Below are 23,583 nucleotides of genomic sequence, written 5' to 3' on the forward strand. Positions count from 1 at the left end.
CACACACACAGAGTACACTTTTCCATGTTGCTATTTTTATTTTCTTGCTCGATATCAGCAACTCTTGTGATTTTAACACAAGTTTTCACAGTCTTTGGTGTTCTTCTCCCAGTTAGAGCTCTCCCAGTTAGATTAGAAATTTCAGTAGTTTCCGCTCTTCACACTTGTGGAGTAAACTTAACAAATGCAACTTTGGGCAGATGAAGAAAGGGGAGAAAAATGAGCAACTAGAGAGAACTGTGTTACCTATAATTTATAATTCCATGAATTTCAACCCAATCTCATGATTCTAAGGCAGGCATTTTTGAATAACTGGGCACAAAATGCTGTTCAGAGTTTTACTCTGTAAGTACGTTTTGTCCAAAAAGGATGTTTTGCGAGCAGCACAACCGACAACAGTTGTTGCCATACCCACAGCTGCAGCCTGCACCTCCCTCCCTCCCGCAGGCCCTGCAGTCCCCCACATTACTCTCCACTTGTCCGACCAGGATATTCAGCAGGATTTAAGGCAGTGATCCAGAGCTACACCCATGCTCACCAGCCGGCCAGCCTGTGCTCACGCAGCAGCTTGGAAGAGGACAGAATTAAAAGACAACTCCTCCTCCACAGGGGCACAAATTTAGATCTTCATTCTCTTTCCAGATACCAATTTTCACAAAATTCACGGGAACTTATGGCATGTCTGGGACCTTTGCTATTCTTTCAGTTTGGGCTGATAAAGGTTTGGTGACTTGATGTCACAAGTTTATTTCTTCTTCGAAGATTTTTCTAGCCTGCTTTGTGAAATGTGGGACATTCAAGGTATTTTCATCCTTTTTCATTGTGTTGCAGGGGTCTGCTCTTTGCTTATAGGCTTTGTTGTTGTGGCTAGGTGGGCAGGATGAATGAAGCTAACTACACAGTTCTACCAGTAAAAACAGTCCTTTTGTGGACTTCGTAGCTTATTTTAGCTTGGGAACTGCTCTGAACCTACTGGTCATTAAGGTCCAGGACTGCTCGGCTAAAGATCACTTGTTCTGTTTATAAAAAACTAGAAGACAAGCCCTCACTGATGCAGTCAAAGTTTGAATACAAGAACTTCATCAGCCTCGTCTCCTAGCAGGGCAGTTAGTGAGACACAATGAAAAAGAAGAATCCCATATAGGTACCCATATACACACATAAGTATGCGTATACACACATACATGTAAGTGAACAAGTTTCCGTTACCGTAATTCAACAGGCACGTCACTGAAAGCAACAACTAGGAGACTGCAAGTCCTAGCTAAGGAGCTTTTAAAGCAAAGCTGCTCTGCAATCAGCTGAACGTTATTAAAGCCTCCTTTGGCTTTGAAAAAGAAACACTGTACCACAAAAACAGCCCGACAGATAAAGATAACATCAAAACTAGGTGCCTGGGTTGTTGAGAGGGAGGAAGGGAAGGTGGGGAAAAAAATGTGTGCAGGGGGGCAAGACAGAGAAAGGCTTAACAACTCAAAGACAATTTAAAGTTAACATGGAGAGTGTTACAATAATACGATAGTTCTCATATCTGAGACCCCTGTGCTGCAGTTTGAGGGCAAATCTGGCCTATACTAACTGAAATATAAGCCTTTGCTTCAGTATTTAAAGCAGATCGGGCCACTGATGCAAGCTGCCAATATTTCTAGTCCCTATTTTGAGAAAGGCAGTTTTTATTCAGGTTCAGAAAAAGCCAGTAATTGAGCAGTACCAAGCAGTATGTCTCAACCCTAATTCTCCCCTCTATTTCCCATTGGGTTGCACCTTCCAGACCCACTTTTCCTCATCTCCCACTGCTCTTCACCAGCCATTTCCTTGCTTCACGTCTCTCGCTAGAGCCTCGGGAACAGAAGGGGTCAAGTAACTGCGACCGTCAGCAGCAGCTACCCGGCTCACAGTCAGTCCTTCCCCCTCGACCCGCAGGCACCTCGGGGAGAGAGCCACAGCCTGGAGGGGGCTAGATAGGGGGCGGAGGGTAGAGGGGGACAGAGGGGTGGAAACGCTCTGCTACATTTCAAGCAGAAAAGCAACTGCTCCCTTTTCTCCCCACTGGAAAAGGAGGAAAAGATGTAGTGTGAAAGATATTATAAATATGGAAACAGGAGCTACAGAAGGGGTCACTAAAATATCCTATAAATAGACTAGAACTGGGAACACGAATGACACCGTCCAACATACTAGATAACTGTGGCACAAAACAGATGATTAATTACCCACCGCAGGCTGACCTGGACCGTATCAAACGGCCTCCCACTCTCTGCAGACAAATTTGGAAAACGGCAATTAACAGAGGCCCCGGAGAAGCTGATGCCCTTGCACAGCTTTCTAAGAAACAGAGACATCGCCACAAAACTTAAAACAAACTAGGTAATTTCATAAACACTGTGGAGAAGAAAAGCTCCAAATTAAGAATTTAAAGACCAGCTACCATCAGCTCCATGGAATACAAGAGAAGGTATAAACAGTTACGTATAAGCCGCCCTGTGACATCCTCTTACCGGGGGGGGGGGACAGGAAAACAAACAAAACAAACAAACAACACACTAAACCTATACCAAAAAAATCTTTTCCAATTCCTGGGGAAAAAAAAAACAAAACACAAAATAAATTGAAGATCATCCTTGCTTACAGTTACTGCTCAGATACCAGATTATGGAACATAAATAGAACAATACTTTAAATCTAAATGAAAGACAAAGTTGAAGACAGTCCCAGACCCAGAACTTTGGCTTCACAGATGAAGGCAATAAATACCACCAGCAGCTGTTCCTCAGGGAAGGTCTTCAGGAAGAAAGAGGGATGCAGACAAACCAGCTAACCAGAGCGCACTAGGAAGAGCACGTCCCCAACTCGCACATGTAGCACAGTGCAGGCGATTGCAGGACCTGGAGCATATGCCATTCACATCATGACCAGCTCTGCTCACTGCTGCTTACAGTTTTCCATGTGTCTACAGGAATCTCTTTCCTAACCTTTCAAAGGCAAAAATATTAAATTATTCCAAGAGCCTACCTTAAGAAATGCTTTATGTTACTCATCTACCTGCTTCATCCCCCCTTCATCTCTTTCCGTAGTCCAGTATAATTGCAAGTTGTTTCCTGCAAGGTCCTAGGGTTGACCTTAATATTTTAGCCTGCTGAAAGTTATTAAACAGCTTATATTTATGAATCAAAAATGTGTTCCCCTACAGCCAAGTCCTCAATATTGTTAAAAAAAACAAAAGTCAGATTCAGCCCTACCATTGCTCCTCGCCTGCAGCTCCAGGAGCGGCTTTGCTGTGAGCCAATGAAGTCTGAGCTGCTGCTTTTCTTTCCCTGATAAAAGTTTTGCCAACTGCCAAATGATCAGCATGGGAGGACACAAGAAAAGGTATGAACAGCTCTGTGGCTTGTCTCTGCGGTCAGCTGTCCAGGGCACACGAGCCAAGCAAGAGCTTAGGGCAGCTCAGCTGTAAGGCACGTCCCTCTCCTTCACAGCGTTACCCAGGCAGAACACTCCAACAGCAAGAGAGAAAACACGAAAGAATAAATGAACAGAAGAGGAGGAGCTGACAGCCAGCAGCCACGTCCCTCGTCCGCTACCTCTGAGAGCATCGCTCTCATTTGCTCTACGTGGCGAGTCCCACCAGAGCTGCACACCACCTAGGGCCAGCCAAGGTCAGCATGAGCCAGCTGCTAACAGACCCGCTGTAAGGGGGGGACTGGGAAAAGCTGCCCATTCCCCCCCACCAAAGAAAACCTCAACAGGCAGTTTCTGGATGGATGGCTTCCTCTTCTGTACCACAGCTCAGCGTCACAGAGGGAGGAGACAAATTACAGACCCTACTCCATACTGCAGGTTGCACCCCCATGATCATCTTGAAATCTCTGTTTGGCCTTTCGGGTAAAGGGGTCGGGCACCAGAACAACGTTCCCCACCTCACTCCCGCCCTGGCACCCAATGCAGAAAGACCAGCGTGTGCTGAAGAGGAGAGCTCAAAGCCCTGAAGACGCTGGGAGGCTGTCACGCACCCCACTGCTGTCCGCCTCCACCAAAAGTGGATGAGGAAATGGGCAAATTCCCACAAGCCTTCCCAGGAATTTCTTCACTTCATGAGCATACATGTGTTACATGTGTAATGATGTGCCTATGTATTACTGCTAAAAAGCTACACAGACTACTAAATTTGGAAAGGGAGCTGAAACTGGTCCTTAGGAAACAGGTTCTTTAGCATTAAGCTAGCTGTTCAAAGTTAATTTGACACATACACATTCATAACACATTCCTTAAATTCATGATTCATGCTATTTTTTTCTCCAGACCCTTGCCTTACTCACTGCCCAGGATAGATGATGCTCAGATAGGGAGCAGCAATTTAATTTCCCTTTCTCATCATTCAGTTTCTGGCCTTATTTACTGGACTTCTTAAAAAAATAAGAAACTGCATGCATAATTATTTTCCTCATAGTTTTCCAGGACATCCACTTTTAGTCACTGCACTTCAGAATGTCACCAAAATTTAAGCGTACAGCATCCCTGGGCAACAGGAGAGCATCATGGTCCCCAATTTACAAGCAGAGAAAGAATAGCCAGTCTCTTCTCCACTAATTTTGGATGGTCTGTTTAAATCAGCTAAGTCTTGACCTCTTAGGTATTAAGCATGAAACAAGTTTTTGTTTTGTTTTCCAGAGCACAGATTTCTTTGACTTCAACTGCAACGCTGATTGCTCAACACTGCTGCAGGTCAGCCACCATGTGCTAGACACCCATTAAATGGAAATACATCAAATCGATCTTTAATACTCTATATAGTCTCAGTCAGGAACTTTGTGGATGAGGATGGAACAAAATACAATCCCCCAAGGCACCATGTTACCACATCACAGTGAGGCGGTCTTTCTTTCATGCCCTATACCTCCTTTAACACACACCTTCCCCCTTCCTCATTACAGGAGCAGATTCAGATTCGCCCACTGCTCAGTCCTCATGTCCTCCCTCACCACTGTCTGCTTAACAGGGTGGGAACGTCAGGCCAAAGCAATCTGCAGTCGCCTTGCTGCAATACCTAAAAGGGTATGCAGCAACCATTAAAATGACTCATCTAATTTTGAGTGCTTGCCTTTGCAACCTTAAGATCTTTCGCCTGCGTGATTTCCTTGTTTTAATAATAAGCCAAGAAGCCCCAGAAGTGCCATCACTGAACTGCGTTGGTCCCAGGTAGTCATCCAATGTTGGATTCACAACACATGCTCTGTAACTCAAGTCGACGAAGAAGCAGGCAGGGCTGGCACTAGGCAATGAACGAAGTAGCTACCAAAGGCAACAACAAATTGCCAAGAACAGCAAAACAGGTGGCCCAATTGCCCATTTACTTGTGCCACATCCTTGAGAAGCTGGGCTGGCTGCTGTTGCTGACACAGGGTCAGCTGGCATGTACAAGGGCACCGGATACTCCCAGAGTATGAGGAACAGCGGTGCCACTTTCCCTTCCCCTCCCCAGGCAGGGAAGCCTTGAGTCTGGTTCAGTAACAGCCTGATATTATCCTACCTGTGCGCTATCCACTCAAGACAGAGCAGACGCACATTTTGCCCAATGAATAAGTCATTTCTTACGCAGTAAAAGGAGATGACGAATCTCAGGATGTCTCGGTGCCATTCCGGGAAAATGCACTCTGATGCATATAGAGCCTTTTTACTCTGTCCCTGTCCCTCTACCTCTGTTGGCTCTGCTGCTACTGCTCAAGTCCTTTCCCTGTACCCAGCTCCCCTGTTGCTACTCCCCTGCATTTGAACAGTTTTCCTTACAGCTGCAGCAAAAAAGCCAAAATCACAGGAAAGGCACCTTCTTTTCAGCTTTGGTACAAAAAGGATCTTTGAAGAATAATTCTGTCAGGCTCTTCGAAATAAGTGCAAATTTGATTCTTCAGAGGCATATAATCTGACCAGAATCTGTATACGTTCACAGGAATAGCAGACAGTACCTCCTTGACATCATGGCAACATCGCTTTTGAAAATAAAATTTCTTATAGTTCAAAGCCTGGAAATGCTCGAGCATCTCAGCAAAATAAAGGCAAACATTTTACAACACGTTTTCCCCTTGTTCTACATGAAAACAAAGACATTCCTCCTCCCCTCAAAAAAAAAGGCAAGTCCAAAAACCTCAGGGCCTGAAAACTTGGGGGTAACCTACCAGTGTAACAGGTGCTGAAGAGTTAAGCAAGTCCATTGCTACAAGGTTCACCTTCTGTAAACTATGGATGTTGGTAACTGTATAAACGGGGTTTGAAAAGTTGTGGCCAGACCCTAAATTCTGACATAAGAACATTTACGCCTAGCAGATTGGTGGTTTTTTTTTTTTTTTTTTTTCCAAGATGGAAGTTCAGTTTAGTTCATTCTTGGCTCAGTAATTCTGCGAGTCTGTGGATCATCATCATCTGTTCTAAATTCCTGGCACACACGATAAAGATGCCCAACTACACAGACCCGGTTTGTCTTCACACACCTCTTTAAAAGCATCAAAATCAGACTCGCTCAGAGAGAGAGGATCCCAGAATAGAGTTTTAAGTAATTTAAAATATGCGTTAAGGTCAGTACCTACTGCATGTCTTTAATGTCCTGATCTATCAGACTACCACTTAAATGCTCTTTCAAAATGGCTATTGCTGTTTGGTTGCAACATTCTTAAAATTTATTATAATCTAACATATTTACAGTTCCCTATCCCACATTTCCCAAAGCAACAACTAAAATATTCATCAGACTCCTGCACATGATGCTTCTCATGATTTCTTCTAATCAAGGGACCATTTGTGCTTTACTCAGAAATAAAGTATGTGGGCCAAAGGCACCAGCATCAAAATCACAGAAAACCACAGAAAAAAGGGCTTGAAAGGACATCAAGAACTCAGCCTTTGGCTCAAAAGCATCTTAAGATTACTTTTGTTAAGCAGGCCAGTCCCATATGTACATAGCACTATTATATCATCTTTAAAGTTAGACTACATTTTTGAATACTGTAACTATCTGTTAGGGATATCTCTAGTTATCCCTAACTATCTGAAAAGTTCAGAAAAGAATTCATCATCTGTGAAGAATTCTTTACAACATCTTTACAGTACGACCTCATCCCTCTCTTCCTTCTCAAAGAAACTGAAAAACATAGAAAAGTATTAATGCTTGGTACTCTGAGCTCAGTGTCTGTTAAAAATAAGAAGAAATATTCATTTGACTTGCTTCCAAGAAAGTAATTAGATGAAAGAAATAATACGTGCAATAAAGAATTTTACTGGCAAGATGACTAAGAGATTGAGAACATTTATTGATCTACAGTCTTGGACCCAAACAACTCAAATCATATCAACTACCTTAGCTTTAAAATAAACCTTGTTTAAAGTCCTGGCCTTAGGGCCACTCAGCACCCTTTAAAGTACCTTTGTGGGATATTACTAGGCAATAATTAATTAATTAGCTAAAGACTTTTCTGAGTCTCAGGCAAATCTGGGAGTTTATCCGAGAGTTGTACTTAGTGCCTGAAGACCAAAAGAACGGACACTCGCAGAGCAACATATTTCAGAATTTTATGGTCCGGCTGAAATACCTTCAGCTCGAAAGCTGAGCCAGTGTCAGAAACTCCTCTCACCTGAATGCAACGCTGCCACTGGAACCTAAGGCACCGTGGCCACGATGCCCAGTGCAGGATCCCAGCGCTTTGCAAAGCCCCACTGGACATTGGTTAGGGCTTCTGTTTCTGAACATATTCTAAACCCCAACAAACAACATTCATGGATAAATATCCTGCTTTCCACCAAGTTTTTCAGAGCTACAGTTTTTGTGTGAGCATTGAATTCACTGTTCTACTTTCATCTTTTGTGTCTCTGTTGTACAGATATTAAAGAAAACTAAAATAGAAAAGTTATTATAGGGCAAGCCACAATGGCCACTTACCGTACATCAGCAGATACTGCCTAGACACACTCCTACTTTGTGCCATAAATTTGAGGGAATTCAAGCTAGTTTATCTTTCAATGAAAGAGGGATAATCTGACTAGCTTTGCTGAAGAATAAGGGCATGCACAGGAGCAGTTATCTTGGAAAACATATTTGACTAAATTCACGCTCCTGTTTACTCACCAGGTAATATCTTTGGATATTCATCCCCTAAAGCAGAAGTTAGGATGCATACATACAATGGAGTATGCATTTGGTTCTGCAGTGGGTTCAATCAGCATCCAGGCTTTAGATGAAACAGCTTAGAATAGTTTAGACCTCATGTCAAAGACAAAATACAGCAGGTATGCATTTCAATTAAAAAAAAAAAAAAGACATGGTTATAGAGGAGGGTACCAGTAAAAAAAACAAAAATAAAAGTCTCTGCCAAGTAGGGTAAAGAACTGTCTGTCAAGTTTTCAAAACATTCAGATCCTTCAACATAAAATAATCCCAGGATTTTCTGCATCTTGAGTACCCAGTAGTTCTTTCCCTCTCTCTGATTTCCCAGAGTTCGTGGAAATACCATTCTGCATTACACACATTAAAAAAACAAAACAAAACAAAAAACCTTAGACCATCTCTATTTAAATTTTATAATTCTTTAATATTTCAAAGACTGAGTTCAGAGATTCCCTCTTCTGGACAAAATTACATGCCATAAGCCTAACCAGAGTAAAAGGCAGCAGGTGTGGGGAGAGGGAATGAGCAAGTATGGCTAAGTGACCTCTAAAACAGGCTGCTCCAGGGAAGGGAGGAAACCCAGCGCACATTCCTTCCCCTCTGCAAACCTGCCCAGGGTTAGGACACTTTTCTCCAGCTCATTCATGTTCCCCCACTTCTACGTGGCAGCTTTTGGACAGACAGGGGACAGCTCTACACCAGAGGACGCAAGGTGATGAAGAAATCCCCCGACGTGAACAGCGTTCAAAAGCCTTTACCTGCCTGCTGTACACATGGCATCAGCTCGCCACTCACCTGACTAGTGACTGCCAGGACTGACAAAAGATTTTCTCTCTCATTAGTCAATATGACTCTTACACAGAAGACATTACAGAGGTATTCAGAAATGCCTGCCATTTGTTTCAACATCAATGCAAACTGAAGACATTCTTAGCTTCATTTTCAATGGAAACAAAGCCACACAACCACACTGTCCATCTGCCTTTCCCTTCTCCTCACAACCAAAGGAGATGTCACATAGGATAACCATATCTTAAAATCAGAGCAGCAGGATTCAGCAGTGCAGGCAAACTGAGCAACATTTAACAACGGTGCAGTAATCTCATCAGGCTTTCAGATTTGTTATTGCAGGGAGAAAAGTAAGGTAAACCTCACAGAAGAGAGGGTTACTCCGTCTGCTTGCATACTTTTATCCATCAAAACACACGTGCAAGGCAGAGACATTATTAATGCCCAAATGTTGGACAGACTTCACTGCGAGCTTCCCTTTCCTCAGACTGCCAAGTCATTAGCCATAAAACACAAATTCATAAGCTTTCTTGCAGTGTTTGTCGGAGTAAAACGTTAAAATTTAATTCAAAGATACACCACAGGGCTAAAAGAGCCTGCTTTTATTCTTTTTGATTTCCAGTATTTTCTAGTTGTAAAACAGCCTCTTTTTCAGACTTTATATTCCTATTGCAGGGATGTCAGATTTTTAATACCTTTTATACTTTTTTTTTTTATTATATTTAAGACACTTCTAGAAGTGAAATAGATTCTTCTTTCTAATTAGGTCTAGCGATTAATAACTAAAATTGAACTGATTATCACACACTTGCACTAAACAAATACCTACACTGAAATTAGAGTTCTTTAAGTGCCTCCATTGACATTAAGAGCGGCTTATTCGGAACTTCATGGCTCAACTGAGTTAAGAAAAACAATTAAGATTTCTCATTTATTCTGCTGCTCCCCACAGTCAAGAAAACAACCCTCAAACAGCTGACTGTTTCTCAGCAAAACAGGGACTTATTAAGCAATCAACTAACCTTAGAGGATTTTCTTCGACTTCTTCTTGTCCAAACCACCACTAGTTTATCTGGCTGCCTGTTGAAGAAAAGGAAGAAATAGCTTAATTTACAACAGGATCAGTAAGTATACAGTTTATATTAGAACCCTTGCAACACAATAATGACATCCTTAGTGGATAGACTATCTTTAAAAATAGCTTATCTAAAAAGCACTCTCAGGATCAGTCATTTAACAGGAAAAACAACACTGTGTTTACAGAAAAATGCTGCCCTCCAGTCAGCACATGAATGTCATCCTTCTTATTCTGCTCTCCCAGCCTGCAAGCATCTCCCCACAGCGAGGAGGGTATCTGAGTGGAGCACAGGGCAGGATTCAGCCCACAGGTCACCTCTGCAATCTGGACATCAATATAAACTCTAGTTTGAAGCAGACATACTGAAAAGGGACTGATAAATAGCATGGAAAATAGGTGATTTCACTTACTTTTTGATAACAAAAATGTCCAGAACAACTTTTCATCCCCAAAGGAGTATTTTTCTACTTGATTACCTCAAACATCAAGAGGTGCAAGTACTGCATGACCCCTCAAGAGCTCTCTGGGGGAGCTTCCTCAGCTCTGTTCAGAAAGACAGGGATGCCAAAATTCAAAGCTGCTCTCCAAACAATTGTCTGTTAGGGATTTGCAATGAATAGAGAGGGAAACTCAACAAGGGACACTTCCAGTACAAATTATTCTCTCTTGAATTTCTTAAGCTTTAAGTCTTTGCTAATAGTTGCGGTCCTATTAATTCTACAATTGTCCCTAAGTGATTTTTGATGTTGATGTAACTTCCGTTTTTTGGGTTGGTTTTTTTTGGACCCATGATATCAATACCCATCTTATGGCCACACTCCTGTTCTCACTTCCAGCCCCTGACCCTTCTTCTGGGGGCTCCTGACGCTCTGTTCCAGTCTGGGTTCCCATTCCTGGCTTCTGACACAACTTCCACTAGTGAGAGTCTGACCAAAAATCCATCTGCAAATGAATCTCAGTGGAGCTCGCAACTTCACTTAAGTGTTAAAACTGTGACCCTCTGCCTGAAAAACACCGCTGCTAAGTTTTTTGAGATATTGTAGTACAAGAATCCTTTGGTTTCTAAAGCCAACAACAAATTCTGTTTCCTATTAAAAGAATCATGGGAAAAATGTTTTTCACAGAGAGAGGGAAGAAAAATTAAGATAAGATGTACTCAAAGCATTTCTTAAAGGACGCACTTAAATAAAATCCATCCAAGCATTTTGAATTAAAAAGCAATGTTCACACTACAATCCCAGTATTTCTTCTCAGGGAGATTATATCTACTTCATAACTAACACTTTTCAAATGAAAACCCAACAATCAAGAGTTCACTTCAAGTGTTGACTATTATATAATATACTTTCCTGTTGAGCTGTTCATAATTTCTGCAGGCTGCAATAAAATTAATATATCACCTACAATTTACATTTAAATCCCACCAGAACTAAGGTTACCATGAAGGGCACAGTTAAAGGCCAGCTCCTGTGAAGGAAATAAGGGTGCTGGGTTACATTTTCTATTCTGCATTGTGCCTTACTCCTTTAAGAAGTATCTTCATTTTCTATTTGGGATAAATTGAAAGTGAAATAAACTACTCATTTTTAAACTGTGTAAATTCACTCTTATGGCTTGTTTAGGAGGCCTAAACTGTTAGTCAGCAATGTTTGCAGCTTTTCCTGTAAAATCTTGCTCGGCAGCGAGGTCAACCTGGTATACTTCAAGAGCTCTTTGCTCACTTGCTATTAAGTGTGTCATGTTCTCATTTGTCTGCATACCCCCCATTAACTTTAATGCAAGTTGCGTTTGTGCCACCGGGAGAGGGAAGGAGGGAAATCGCCAAGCAATTTCTTTGAAGCAAAGCTACCCAAATCCGTGTCTACAATAAACATTTTTCCCCCCAAGTTATTTCACTTTGCACTTTAAAGTTGACAGATTCTCATTCCAGAAAATAGCTTGTGAACCAAATTTCATTTAATCTTGACTCATTTGATCCCGAAATTGCCTCTGAGCATAAAATAATGCCAAAAGCAATGGGGTGGGGGGAGAGAGAAAAAGAAGCCACACATCTACAGTGCTGGTGGCTGAGGCGAAAAAGACGCTCCCTCCCTCCAAGATCACTCCCTCCCTTCCGAAAAGGCATGGTATTTCTGTAGCAAGTCTCTTCCCTGTTTCCCCTCGCAAATAAAGCAATGGTACACCTGCAATGAAGATGGCCTGCTCAGGTGTGACTGAACACCAGATACCATAAATATACAAGAGAAAAACCACATTCTTCATGTAAAGCTTTTACTTCAATATTTTCATGATCTACTAACAGTACGGATTTGAAGAGCACCTTCCCTAAGGGTCTCCTGAGAGGAACACTCACACACAGAATTAACCTTCCAACTTTGCTGCGCTCATCAAGTGCCACCACCTCAGCAGGGATTACCGCGCGGTCATCTGGTGCAGACAGCAGGCAAAAGAGAAGCCACGCAGTGTGCCAAGTCTCCCAGACCCCGTGATGGAAGCTAAGGGGATCCTCCCAGAGGTCCCTTTCCTTCCTGCAGCTCCAGCTCCGGTAGTGGCAATGCCCCTCTACCAATATTTGTGTTCATTTTGTCCTATATATCTTGGCACCTCGAGTGATTTTTCTTACAATGGCATTGGATTATGTCCCCAAGCCGGAACATGCCCTAGGCTGGAAAAGCGAAGCAGCACACCTGGCTGCATGGGTCCCTCCATCTCAACAAGGAGGCCGGACGTGTGGGGATGACCCGAGAGCAGTCACACATGTGCGCAGGCAAACGGGAGGGCAGCAAAGGGAGGTAACACAGGAGCACCGTCAGCACCAAAACAAGCCGATCCAAAACGGGAAAAAATCCATACTTGCATTCCTGCGTGCAGACGCTTGCTCATTATAGGGTACTCGAGAAGAGACACATGTGGCGACACCACACATCTCAAAAAAGAGAAAACAAAGAATAAAAGAGGTGGCTATACGTAGACACCACACAGTTCTTCTGAAAAACTCAAGTAGCACGAAGCAATTTTAAAGCATAGACAAGCCCCAAATGCAGAAATCCTTCCAAGTTTGTCTGGACAGACAACAACGAGAGACTGGCAGTAAGACCTGGGCAGCCTGTCTCCTGTGATACCAGCAGGTGTGTCCCCCAGGCTCATAACGAACCTTCAGTTTAATTTTAATTCTTCCATTTCATTTTAAACTATGCCACTGCTTACTTTGTTTTACGTAGGTTGTTAAGAGATATCTCGTGCATCATGTAGTTCTCAAGTGGGAGCTGTGTCTGTGTTACACAGACATACACGGTTATCGCCAAGACGGGCTTTACTTCCCAGTTTTGTAGAACTCTCCCTACCCGGAATACAAAGAAATACACTAACATGAAAAAAGCAAACTAAACTTTCAATTCACTTTGGGAAGAACAAGCCATGCCAATGGGAGAGCATGAGGAGTGCAGGCTCCCCTTGACTCCTTCACAAGTATATTTATTTCTTAAGTATTGGATAAATTTTGATCCTTCAGCTTAAAGGATATGACAACCTACACCCAGAACAAAAAAGAGGATGGTCATCACAATAGGAGACAGAAAATTTAGAGAAATGGAATGGGGAGAGGAAGGAAGAGAAGAAAATATCCTGAAGGATGAGCTTCCCCTCTAAGTATGCCACATGCTTAACTAAAAACACGAAAAACAGCAATTTTCTAAGGTGTTGCCTTCAAGAAAATCACAAACCTAAAAATATCTTCACAGAAGTGATTTACAAATAAAGCCAAATTCAACCTTCTCTTCTACAATCTGTGCTTTGCTCTTTTATGCAAAAATACTTCTAAAAGAAGATGACTAGCTCACATTTTAACAGGCAATTTGCATTTAAGGTTACTAGTGAACTCAAAGTGCTAGGAAACAGCCAAAAACGAATAGTTCAGTTTGCTTGTTTAAAATATTTAAGCAATATTTTCTACTTCAGGCTTCTCCCCTCCCTCAGATGGTAAAGCTAGGCTGCTCATTAACCAAGAATAAAAGCAAATAAAATCCCTTCCAAAGAATTAGGTAGAAGATCAGGTTTAGTATCTTTTATAAGTTTACTCTGTAAACTCAGATTGTTTCAAATACAAAATCCACTGTGGTGCAAGATGAGCAAATACTAATGGCCAGCTATAAAAAATAAAGTTAATATCCTGGGCTTCATGAGCAGCAGCTCTCAGTCCTTTAAAACTTAAGTGCTTTAGCTTTTAGATAGTCACTCAAGTTTCAGCAAGGTCCATATGTTTAAGGCAAAGAATAACAACACACAGTTAACACCAAGGGGGCGGGATGGGACTGGCCTGAGTTTTAGCTGAACAGTTACATCTCCATGCTAAGTAACTGCTTGGATCTATACGACTCAACACCACCAACCTTTCTGTGGGAGGTTTTAATACCATACCAAAATCTAACACAACCGATTTGGTGTTGCCTCTGCGTTTCGCTCCATCCTGGCACGCAGTATTCCCAGAGCAGCCCCTGGAAGGTAGATAGAGAGAGGAAAGCCAAAGCCCCAGCCGCCATGGGACACCACACACACCCAGGGGCAGGTGCTGAAGGCAGGGACTTGGATCCAACACATTCGTATTTGTTACTTACTCATTTTTGGATGGTTCCCAAAAAGAAACGGTTCCTGGAGAAAGGAAAGTTAGGGTTGCAAACTTATTTCCAAATGAGAAGTTACAGTTACTCAGCAAAAAAAAAAAGGGGGGAAGATTTTCTGATTTCAAAGTTTGAGGCTCAGAAAAAAGCTTCATCACTGCCCTACACACTATTAGCTAAAATGGTACTAAAAAAAAAAAACAAACAAAAAACCCACACAGACTTAACATGACATCTATACCTCTAAGCCATGCCTACTTTTACTGTTGGGCAGGAGCTATTATTTTGGTTTCTTCAACTCTCCCATTAAAACAACTGATTTTAAAAAAACAAAACCAAAACAAAAACCAAAAACACCACACCACACACACTGGAACCAGGCATCTCCATATGCACACGTATTAAAGAAAATACTAAAAACATTCCACAGACTGGAAAAAAATGGATCATCACCTTACATGCAGCAAATATTACTGATTGAAATGGAGGTTGTGCAAGATGCAAGGTCTTCTGGGGTTGTGGTTTGATCATTCCAGGAAATACTTGGCATGACAGTTGGAGTACAGAACTCTCCAAATATAATTAACGAACAAAGTACATAAAGGGTATTACTCTACTGTTAGCTCTTGTTTTGTAGATCTTGTAGCAGAAGCAGACAACATTAACTGCAAAAGATATGTATTCATCTACCAAACAATGCTTGATAACAGAAAACTATAAAAGTCTTATATTTAGAATTGGTTGTTGGAAAGAATTACAAATGCATTTAACTTCATGTAAGGCCACTGAAGCCAGGGGCTTTAGGACAAATTACTAACAATCTTTTGGTTAAAGAGAGAAATATAGCAGTATTTGTTTCTAACAAGACACCACTGCATTTAATCACCCCAACAATCTTTAAGGGGCTGTAATGCACAAGATACCTTTTTTGTATGTACACAGGCACGCACAGCTTGTGCATTTGTTTTGGCATCTGATTGCCTAAGTGCTGGAGTTGGGGGGGGGGTTGGTTCGGTTTGTTTTTTTTCTTGCTATGTTTGATTTGAATTACATTAATTATTACAGGCTGCTAGATTACTCTTGTGAAGCAAGCATAAAGGAGTATAATTAACAAGAGAAGCAGCAGTGTTAGCACAATAGCATGCAGATGCACCTATTGAAGGATAAAAATAATTACGTGAGGAGTAAAGTCAAAGTACTTCTCCGATAAGAATTGTCACCTTTTGTTCTGGGCGTATTGTGCGTGCCAGCATGACGTGCTGGGCTTTCATTAAGAATCGATCCTCCCTCCCCACCAGCACAGTTTTCCACATTACTCCTGGAATGTTATCAAGGCTCTTTAACGGTTTCTTAAAAATAAATGTAATCAGTTCTACACCACCATTGATTTGGGCCGAACATTACCTTTTCTCATTTTACAGATAATTATTTTGAAGACCTCTCTTTGCGGTGCAGTCTTTTGCTCCAGGACCTATACTACACAGTGTATTACCGTTAGCCAAGAAACTACTCAAGTAAGGGCCTTTCCCGGGCCTTGTACCAAGCTTTTTCCTTTAAAATTTCCTGTTGGCCACTATCAGTGAAATTCCACTGGTGACTACAACTCTGGAAGTCTAGTCAAGTCACTCACCAGTGTTTTAACCAGATCCAGAGAGGCTGGTGAAAACAATAATATGTGCTGGTGCATTTGCCACATGAGCCCTCCTACCAAGTGAAGGTACAGCACTGACTGTCAAAGTCAGACACATGAAGAAGAAACCAAAATACAATGCAGACAAAACCCACGTTAATCGCAAGTGCGTTACAAGATGAAACTTTGTATTTTAGGAAGGGGTTTTGGTTTCTCCCCCAACCTCCCCCTAATTTCCATCAGGGATGTAGCACTCCCATTTCTCAGTGTTCAAAACACTCTGTTTTCCAGACATTATCTCCTTTATTTCTTCCTGCAAGAGGTCTTGGAACATTCTTTCAAGACAACACAGGCTACGGGAAGACCAGGATTGCTACTGAAAGACTAGGATTTTTACAGTGAGCTGAACTTTAAAGTATCTTTTTATCTCTCTGCATCTAAACAGACTGGCCTCTACGAGACTTTTACATCTCAAGATTATGCTCTGCTTTTCATAAGAAGCTCTAGTCTGGCTTTGCTAGGTTTAAAAATAATAAATAAATAAATAGATAGATGGAACAAAGTGAGACGCTAATGATTATTTTATAAGTGCAGTCAGACCTACTGAATCTGCACAATGTCTATTTGTGAGGCCAAGTGCGGAATGTGTAGTATGTACTGCTGATGACTTGGTTTTCTTAAATCAAATACAAATGAAGTTTGCAGAATGAGCTGGATTAAACAAAGCCCAAGTTCATCCATTTTTCAGAACAGGCAACAAGGACAGATGCAGCTACTCATTTTTCAGAGTTATTGCAGCAAAGAATCTTGAGCAAAACAAACTTGACAGGACTATCTAGCATAAACTTCTCTTAAAGCCTTTTTCGACGGGACTTCACATTGCAGACTACAAAAACTGACCTTCGTCTTCAGAAATTATTTTCTTTAATTTCCCATTTGCAATAAGAGCTGTTGGGAGACAGAGAACAGATGAGTAAACACATTTGAAAATGAGGATGACTTGACCAGCCCCTGAATTTTTTAAATTACCTCTAGCTCCCTTCATGTAGGAGCTTTCTTTGCATGACCCAATTTTGTCCTGCTCATCCCAAGAAGGAGACAAGAACACTGTACTGCAAGGACCAACTGCATCTCTAATCTCACTCTCCTACAATCACAGACAATCACATAGGCAGATATTTAGCCCAAAAATGCTTAGTCCACATTTACACTGCACATCCTACCACACCGGAGCCCACAAAACACTTTCCAGTACTCTACAGCAAACATAACACCCTCCAGAAAACAAGAACTACAGTGACCACTTAAGCCCACCTAAAAGCTTACTTGTAAAACCAACCTCCCCAGCCAAAAAAAGTTCAATAAGCTTTAAACTCTGGTCAGGTTTTTGTCGTTGGCTAGTCGGGGCTCAGGCTAACTGGCAGTGGGAGCATATACTAACTGAGCTATTCAGACATACCTTAAATGGAAAAAATGGAGTGCATTGCTTTTTAGTGAAAAGTTCACAGGAGGCTACAATGAGCCAGTCCTTTCTCAGATGCCGGATTTTTTGTTTTATGTTGTTTTTTGGAGTATTTAATCTTCTATATTTTAACAATAATGAATCAACATTTTTAAAAAAAGCTTTCAGCTGTGAGTCAATGCATTGCCTATCATGTGAACAGCGCTTGTCACAACTAGTTGTGGTGAGAGCAGCCGCTACGCAAACCTGTTTGCGCAGTCCACCCGGTCCTGACCTGCAACAACCTTGCTATTCTGCTCCTCTTTCTGGCTGGACTGGGGCCTACCAACTGCTAAGGAAATAAATACAAACTAGTTGGAAAGCAAACTCATTTTCACCTCATATTAACACTGGTTTGGAAGCTGGTTGAATAAGGTGAAATGCTAGTTCATCAGTCTGCTCTGAAACTCAAGCCCAGAACACAGACCTTCATGCACCTAGCCTCAGTATCCTAATGCTTCATTATCTAGACACTAATGATCCATGTTCTCTGCCTCTCTCTTCATGAATGCCCATGTTCACTGTGGATTAGTGACAGGAACCAAGGAAAACACAGTTTTAGTACCTTGAGCAAAAGGGCCAGGACTTTTGAATTCAAGGTCCTGATCCATTCCAGACTCACCAGTGTCAGAAAATTGTAAGACAGATACAAAGCAGCATCAACCTCCCTTTGATTTTAGTCATGTCCATTGACCTGCCTATAGCTAAACTGGATACCTCCATACAATCTTGTGTATGGATCAGCAAAGATACCTTAAACTATTATTATGCTTTATCCCTTATTTCAAATCACTACAAATGTAAATGCTAGTTAATGTGTTCCCATAATAAGCATTAAAAAGCATAAATAGTATGAACTCCTTGACATGCTGCCTGCAAATGTAACTTTGCCCATCAAAACCCCCACAACGTTAAACGATATATTTCTGTATTAAAAAGTACGCAAGAAACTCCTTAGCCCACCATTGTTCATTTTATCAGACACCATTACAGAAGAGATCTTATTTCGTTTTGCATTTTTTTAAATAATCAAATAAAAGGCACTGTTTTTCAATCTCAAAACAGCAGAGAAAAAAGTTTTTTTTCTGTAGTTCTTGTAGAATAAAAGTGTGAACACTTCACCAAAACCAGTTTGAGAAAGTTGAAATATTCACACCAGAATCTTTTTCCTCTAATTTTTCTAAAATAAGAGAGATTCTTCATGGCCTACTAAGGGCAATTAAAGAAGAGCGGTAGATGATCTTTGATCTTCCTACTGCTGCAATGAGTTTCACATTCACAGATTGATACAAGAAATAATTTTTTTTATTCATGGACTAGAGTGCAGTGTGCCAATTCACAGAGAATGACAACATTATGACTTGGACAAACCATATCTCAAAAGCAACAGTGCATTAATGCCTCCATCCTCATCCTCTTTGCAATCAGTGGACTCATCCTAAAGAAAATTACAGTTTAGTGTGTGTGGAGGAACAAGAAAATCTGGAGCTACGTGTCTTTTGAAGCACCCTTCTAAATCCAATGACACCTAGGGTTTTCTTGTTTGTTTTGTTTTTTAAGGCTATGGCTTCGATTACACAAAACAAATTCTATAGTTTGAAGATATCCAGAAACTATGAACATACTAAAAATTTCTGAGTGGGCAGCAAGTGCAGAACAGCATCAGCTTTTAGGGTTTGCCTGTACGAGGAAGTTCACATCACTTCCTGTAGATACATGGCTTAGAGAACTACATTGCTTATGCAGTCAACAGAAAAAGGTGGATATTGATTTACATACCTATACAAGATTGTAGCCCTATGTTGTGTAGTGCAATACAGGTTCCGGTATGTAGGAAGCCAAGAGGCAGGTTTACAGTATGCTGCGGGCGTCCATACAGGGAGTAGCGTGGAAGGGCTGATGTGATGCAAACTCACACCTAGCTTTCTGAGCAACGACTTTACCAAGCCCTAAATTAATCTGTATTTATCCTGAGACATGGGCACTCGTGGCACATGCACAGTGTGCAACCCAGTTAAAGGTTTCTCATCTATCATCTGCTTCCTTTTACTTGTGCAAATTAACATGACAGGGGGGAGGGTAGAAAAAAGAAAAAAGAGGAAATGAAAGTGTGACATGCTGTGCTAGCTCCTTTTCCCCATCTCTGTCCAGGAGATTGAACTTTGCAAATATTGCCAGGTGCTCAACCACAGCCATAATAAATATGGTGTCAAGAAGCGTGAACCCACTTTATGGGAAGGAGGGCACTGAAAAATAAGATCTTGAACTGCTTTCTCAGTGCTGATTCTGGCATTGCCTTAGTTATAGGCCAATGGCAGGATTATGGATACCTGCTTTCAGCAAAGCGCCCAGCTCCAGGGGGGAGCATGCCTCCTTTCTGTTCTTCAACAGCGGTGACAACAAGGGACGTAACCACAGCCTCCTGCCACAGCTTGGAGACACAGAAGGAGAAAATGTCACCCTTACAGTGACTTACCAGCTACTGAAGATCTTAAAATGAGTCACAGCTTCAAAATACCAAGGAGAAACAGAAACCTTAGAATTTGTTCTTGGGTCCCAAACAAACTTCCACACTAAATAAAACAAAAACCCCATCAGCCTCTGTGAACTTTGTCCTCTCCAAGCTTAACAAGACATTCAAAATGCAAAAAAATGAGAATAAGCCAAGGTGATGAGTTCTGCGGCAGTAAACTATATGTGAATAGTTTTAAAAATTAAAGCTGTCATTCTCTCACTTGTTAAAAACGAAAAACTTGCTAAAGCTACAAGATTTGGGCATGTGATTTCACAGAAACACGCCGGCCATTAGAAACTGCCACTACCTTTCCCATATGAGAGGCCCAATTTCACCTTGGCGGCCTTTCACGAATAGGAAATTGAACAGAGCTGCTTTAAGATGAAGGTATGGCCACAAGAAGTGAAGAAACTGGTGAGTATTTGCAGCTAAATAGCTGTTCCAAAGCCAGCAAATTTGGAACAACTCCTCCTCTTCCTGCTCCGGCTGTTTAATCAAGTCATTCCCCAGTTTCCAAGCTGCCTGCTGACACACAAGTTACCAGGTCTCTCCCGTTACAGAAATCAATCTCTGAAGCAACACCCCTTATTTCTAGGTATGTAACACCAATTCTTCTCCGCTATGACCATACATTCCAAGTCTAAAAATCTGTGTAATTTTTAGAAACAAACTGACTGAACCTTTTAATTAATGCTCTTGGAGTCACACCCCTGGATCCGATCCCGCAGCAAGCGCTGGCTAAGAAAAATTACATGTTAACTCCTGGATACTCAAGAGACCAAGAGAACAAGCAAAACCTCCTGCCAGCACTAGGGCTGCATACAGTAAACAAAACAAAAAGCAAAAACACTTCTCTGAGACACCCCTATTTCTGTTCTGAAATTAAAAAATATATATATCTTCCAGCGTTTAAAAATTGAAGAGTATTTTGAAATTCTCCAATTACTTAATTCACAGATACAATTGATGAAACATTTGTTATTTCAAGGTCAAAATAAATAAATATTTTTAAAAAGCACCAGCAAGGAAGGACCAAACAGACTTTGCTAATAACTGCTGTTTGTAAAATTCCTGACAGTAACCTGAAAAATACTGTAATTAATTCTCTCGAGATCAACTAAGCTGGAAACTAATTTCATATTTAGTATCACTCTGTTTTAAAGCATGCATTTCAATTAAAGAAAAAAAACCAAAAACCTGCAGGATAGCTGAATTCAAACTGGTTTTGAAAACATGCATTATATCTTTCAGCCAGCACTTTTTTTTTTTTTTAAATAGCCTTCATACATTATATTTTTTTCTATTACAGCCTGATGTAGCTTTCACTCAAGTCAGACGCTACCACGAGTGGAGCCCTCGGGAAGCTGGGTCCCCCCTCGGAGCAGCCCCCACCGCGGAGGGAGAGGGCAGCAGCGGTCCTTAGCATGGCTGCAGCGGGCACAACTGTGCCGGCTCCTCCTGGAGAAGCTCACAGCCGGGGACCGACGTGCACCAGCAGGACATTCCTCAGAGCACAAAGGGTCCTTTCTGTCCCAGGAAATTCTGCCCAGAATTTGTTGAGATATACAACATTAAAAAGGAAAATTGCCATTTCCTTGCTTACATTCCCGAGAAAGATGTATAGGTACTGCCAACCTCTGCGTCGGAAGTCAAGGCCTTTTGCCACCAGCCAGGCACAAAGTTTGTGATCGGAAACTCAATCCACTTCTGCCCGGTCAGTACCTCAGCCACCACGCTATCCTCTCTCTTCTTCCAGTGCTGTCATGGCAAGTACTTCACATTAACGAAAAATACACGTAGCAAATGCTGCCTTCATCCTACAGTGAAAAGCCTGGTTTGGTTTCAGCCTGATGGCTACTTTAGTAAGTTGATGGATCTTAGCATGGGGCAGTTTTAAAGTCACGTCTGCAGCCACAGAAGAGGCTCCTGGATGCTGTCCAGGTTTTTTATTAAGTGGATTTGATGTCTTGCAGGCTGGATTCCAGTCTTGTAACATTAAATGAGGCAAAAGGATAAAAGATACAGAGCCCCTCTATCCCGTAGGGCGCACAGCTTAAAAGATTAAATAATTCTGTCTCACCCTAGATTTCAATTTTATTCCAATTTCAAATTTTATCTGTAAACACAAATGTATCTGGTGTGAAAAGCAGTTCTCTGTGGAAGCAGAGGGGTGAACAGAAAGAGAGGCTAGGTTGGCTCCTGGAGCAAAACACACTCTTAATCTTGCAAAGTGCTGAGAGCCACCCCCTCAAAGTAAAAGACAAATTCTGTCTTCCCTTGGCACAACTTGCTCTTCTGAAAAGTCTGAATGTTGTCCTTACAGTGAATGGCAAAAACTCCTATCGGATAAAGTGCTACAGGATTTGGCACTCAACAAGGATAAACAGTAAGAAAAAAAAAAACAACATACGTGTGTGTGTGTGTGTGTGTGTGTGTGTGTGTGTGTGTGTGAACTTCTAGAAGGGTATTACAATAATTGAAGTGAAGATCACTTATGTTAAATAATTAAATTGCAAACCAAAGTTTTGACACATTTGCCTAGTTAGGGCTGAGGTAACCTAATGAATAAAGATCCTTTCTGTAAACTAACCATCGAGGGAATGGGAATCAATTTTAGTGGCACAGTAGCTCGCAAAGAGCACTGTGGGGGGAACAGTGCAGAGTCATCAAAAAGGCACAATAGCGATGCGTAGGCACATAAACTCCTTGGATTCTGCAAAATAAAATTTTCTACATATTTCGGCTTATTCAATATAAAATGCACTTTTCATCTTTAAAGCAAACAAGGCTTAAAAGTTGAAGCATGCAAAAGTTTAACATATTTGATTCTAAAGCATTCAGACAAAACACCAGCCTTTTCAGTACCAGCAACACACATGCGTGTGCACGCGCATGCTCCAGTAGTATGAACTTCAAAATGAAGGCCAGGTCTACAGAGAGACTCTCAGGAAAATTCAGATCACTCAGCCACTGCAGTGAAGAGCAACCTCCTCCTGAATGGGAGTGTTCATATGAGAGTCCAACACGGCTTTATTTATGCACTTCAGCTTCATGCTTTAAGTCAGTTATCCTTAACTTCTCCTGTTTCTGAGCACAGACAAGACATTACGCAAAACACCTATCTAAATTTAATCTGCTAATTTAACCTTGTCTCTTGGGCTTTGACAGACGAGCACTAGCGTATCTAGCTCTTGCAGTTTAACACATTACCACCACCTGGAAGTGACTGTATTGATGGCTATTCTCCCCCCGCGCAGGCAGCAGAAGGAAGCGTGAGGTCTGTTTTTCCTGCTGCAGCTCTCGGC

General features: G+C 41.6%; 1 protein-coding gene across 9 annotated transcripts in view; it reads right to left on the reverse strand.

Annotated features, from left to right (window-relative positions):
• EHBP1 (EH domain binding protein 1) overlaps nucleotides 1-23,583 on the reverse strand; it is a 223,166-nt gene that overhangs the window by 180,734 nt on the left and 18,849 nt on the right. For all 9 annotated transcript variants that reach the window (XM_067292807.1, XM_067292809.1, XM_067292803.1 and 6 more), the window contains exon 3: nucleotides 9,961-10,018. In XM_067292807.1, the coding sequence (XP_067148908.1) occupies nucleotides 9,961-10,018 (58 nt within the window). The remainder of the gene's footprint in view (nucleotides 1-9,960; nucleotides 10,019-23,583) is intronic.

Source organism: Apteryx mantelli, chromosome 3 (genome assembly GCF_036417845.1).
Source record: "Apteryx mantelli isolate bAptMan1 chromosome 3, bAptMan1.hap1, whole genome shotgun sequence".
Taxonomy (NCBI): Eukaryota; Metazoa; Chordata; class Aves; order Apterygiformes; family Apterygidae; genus Apteryx; species Apteryx mantelli.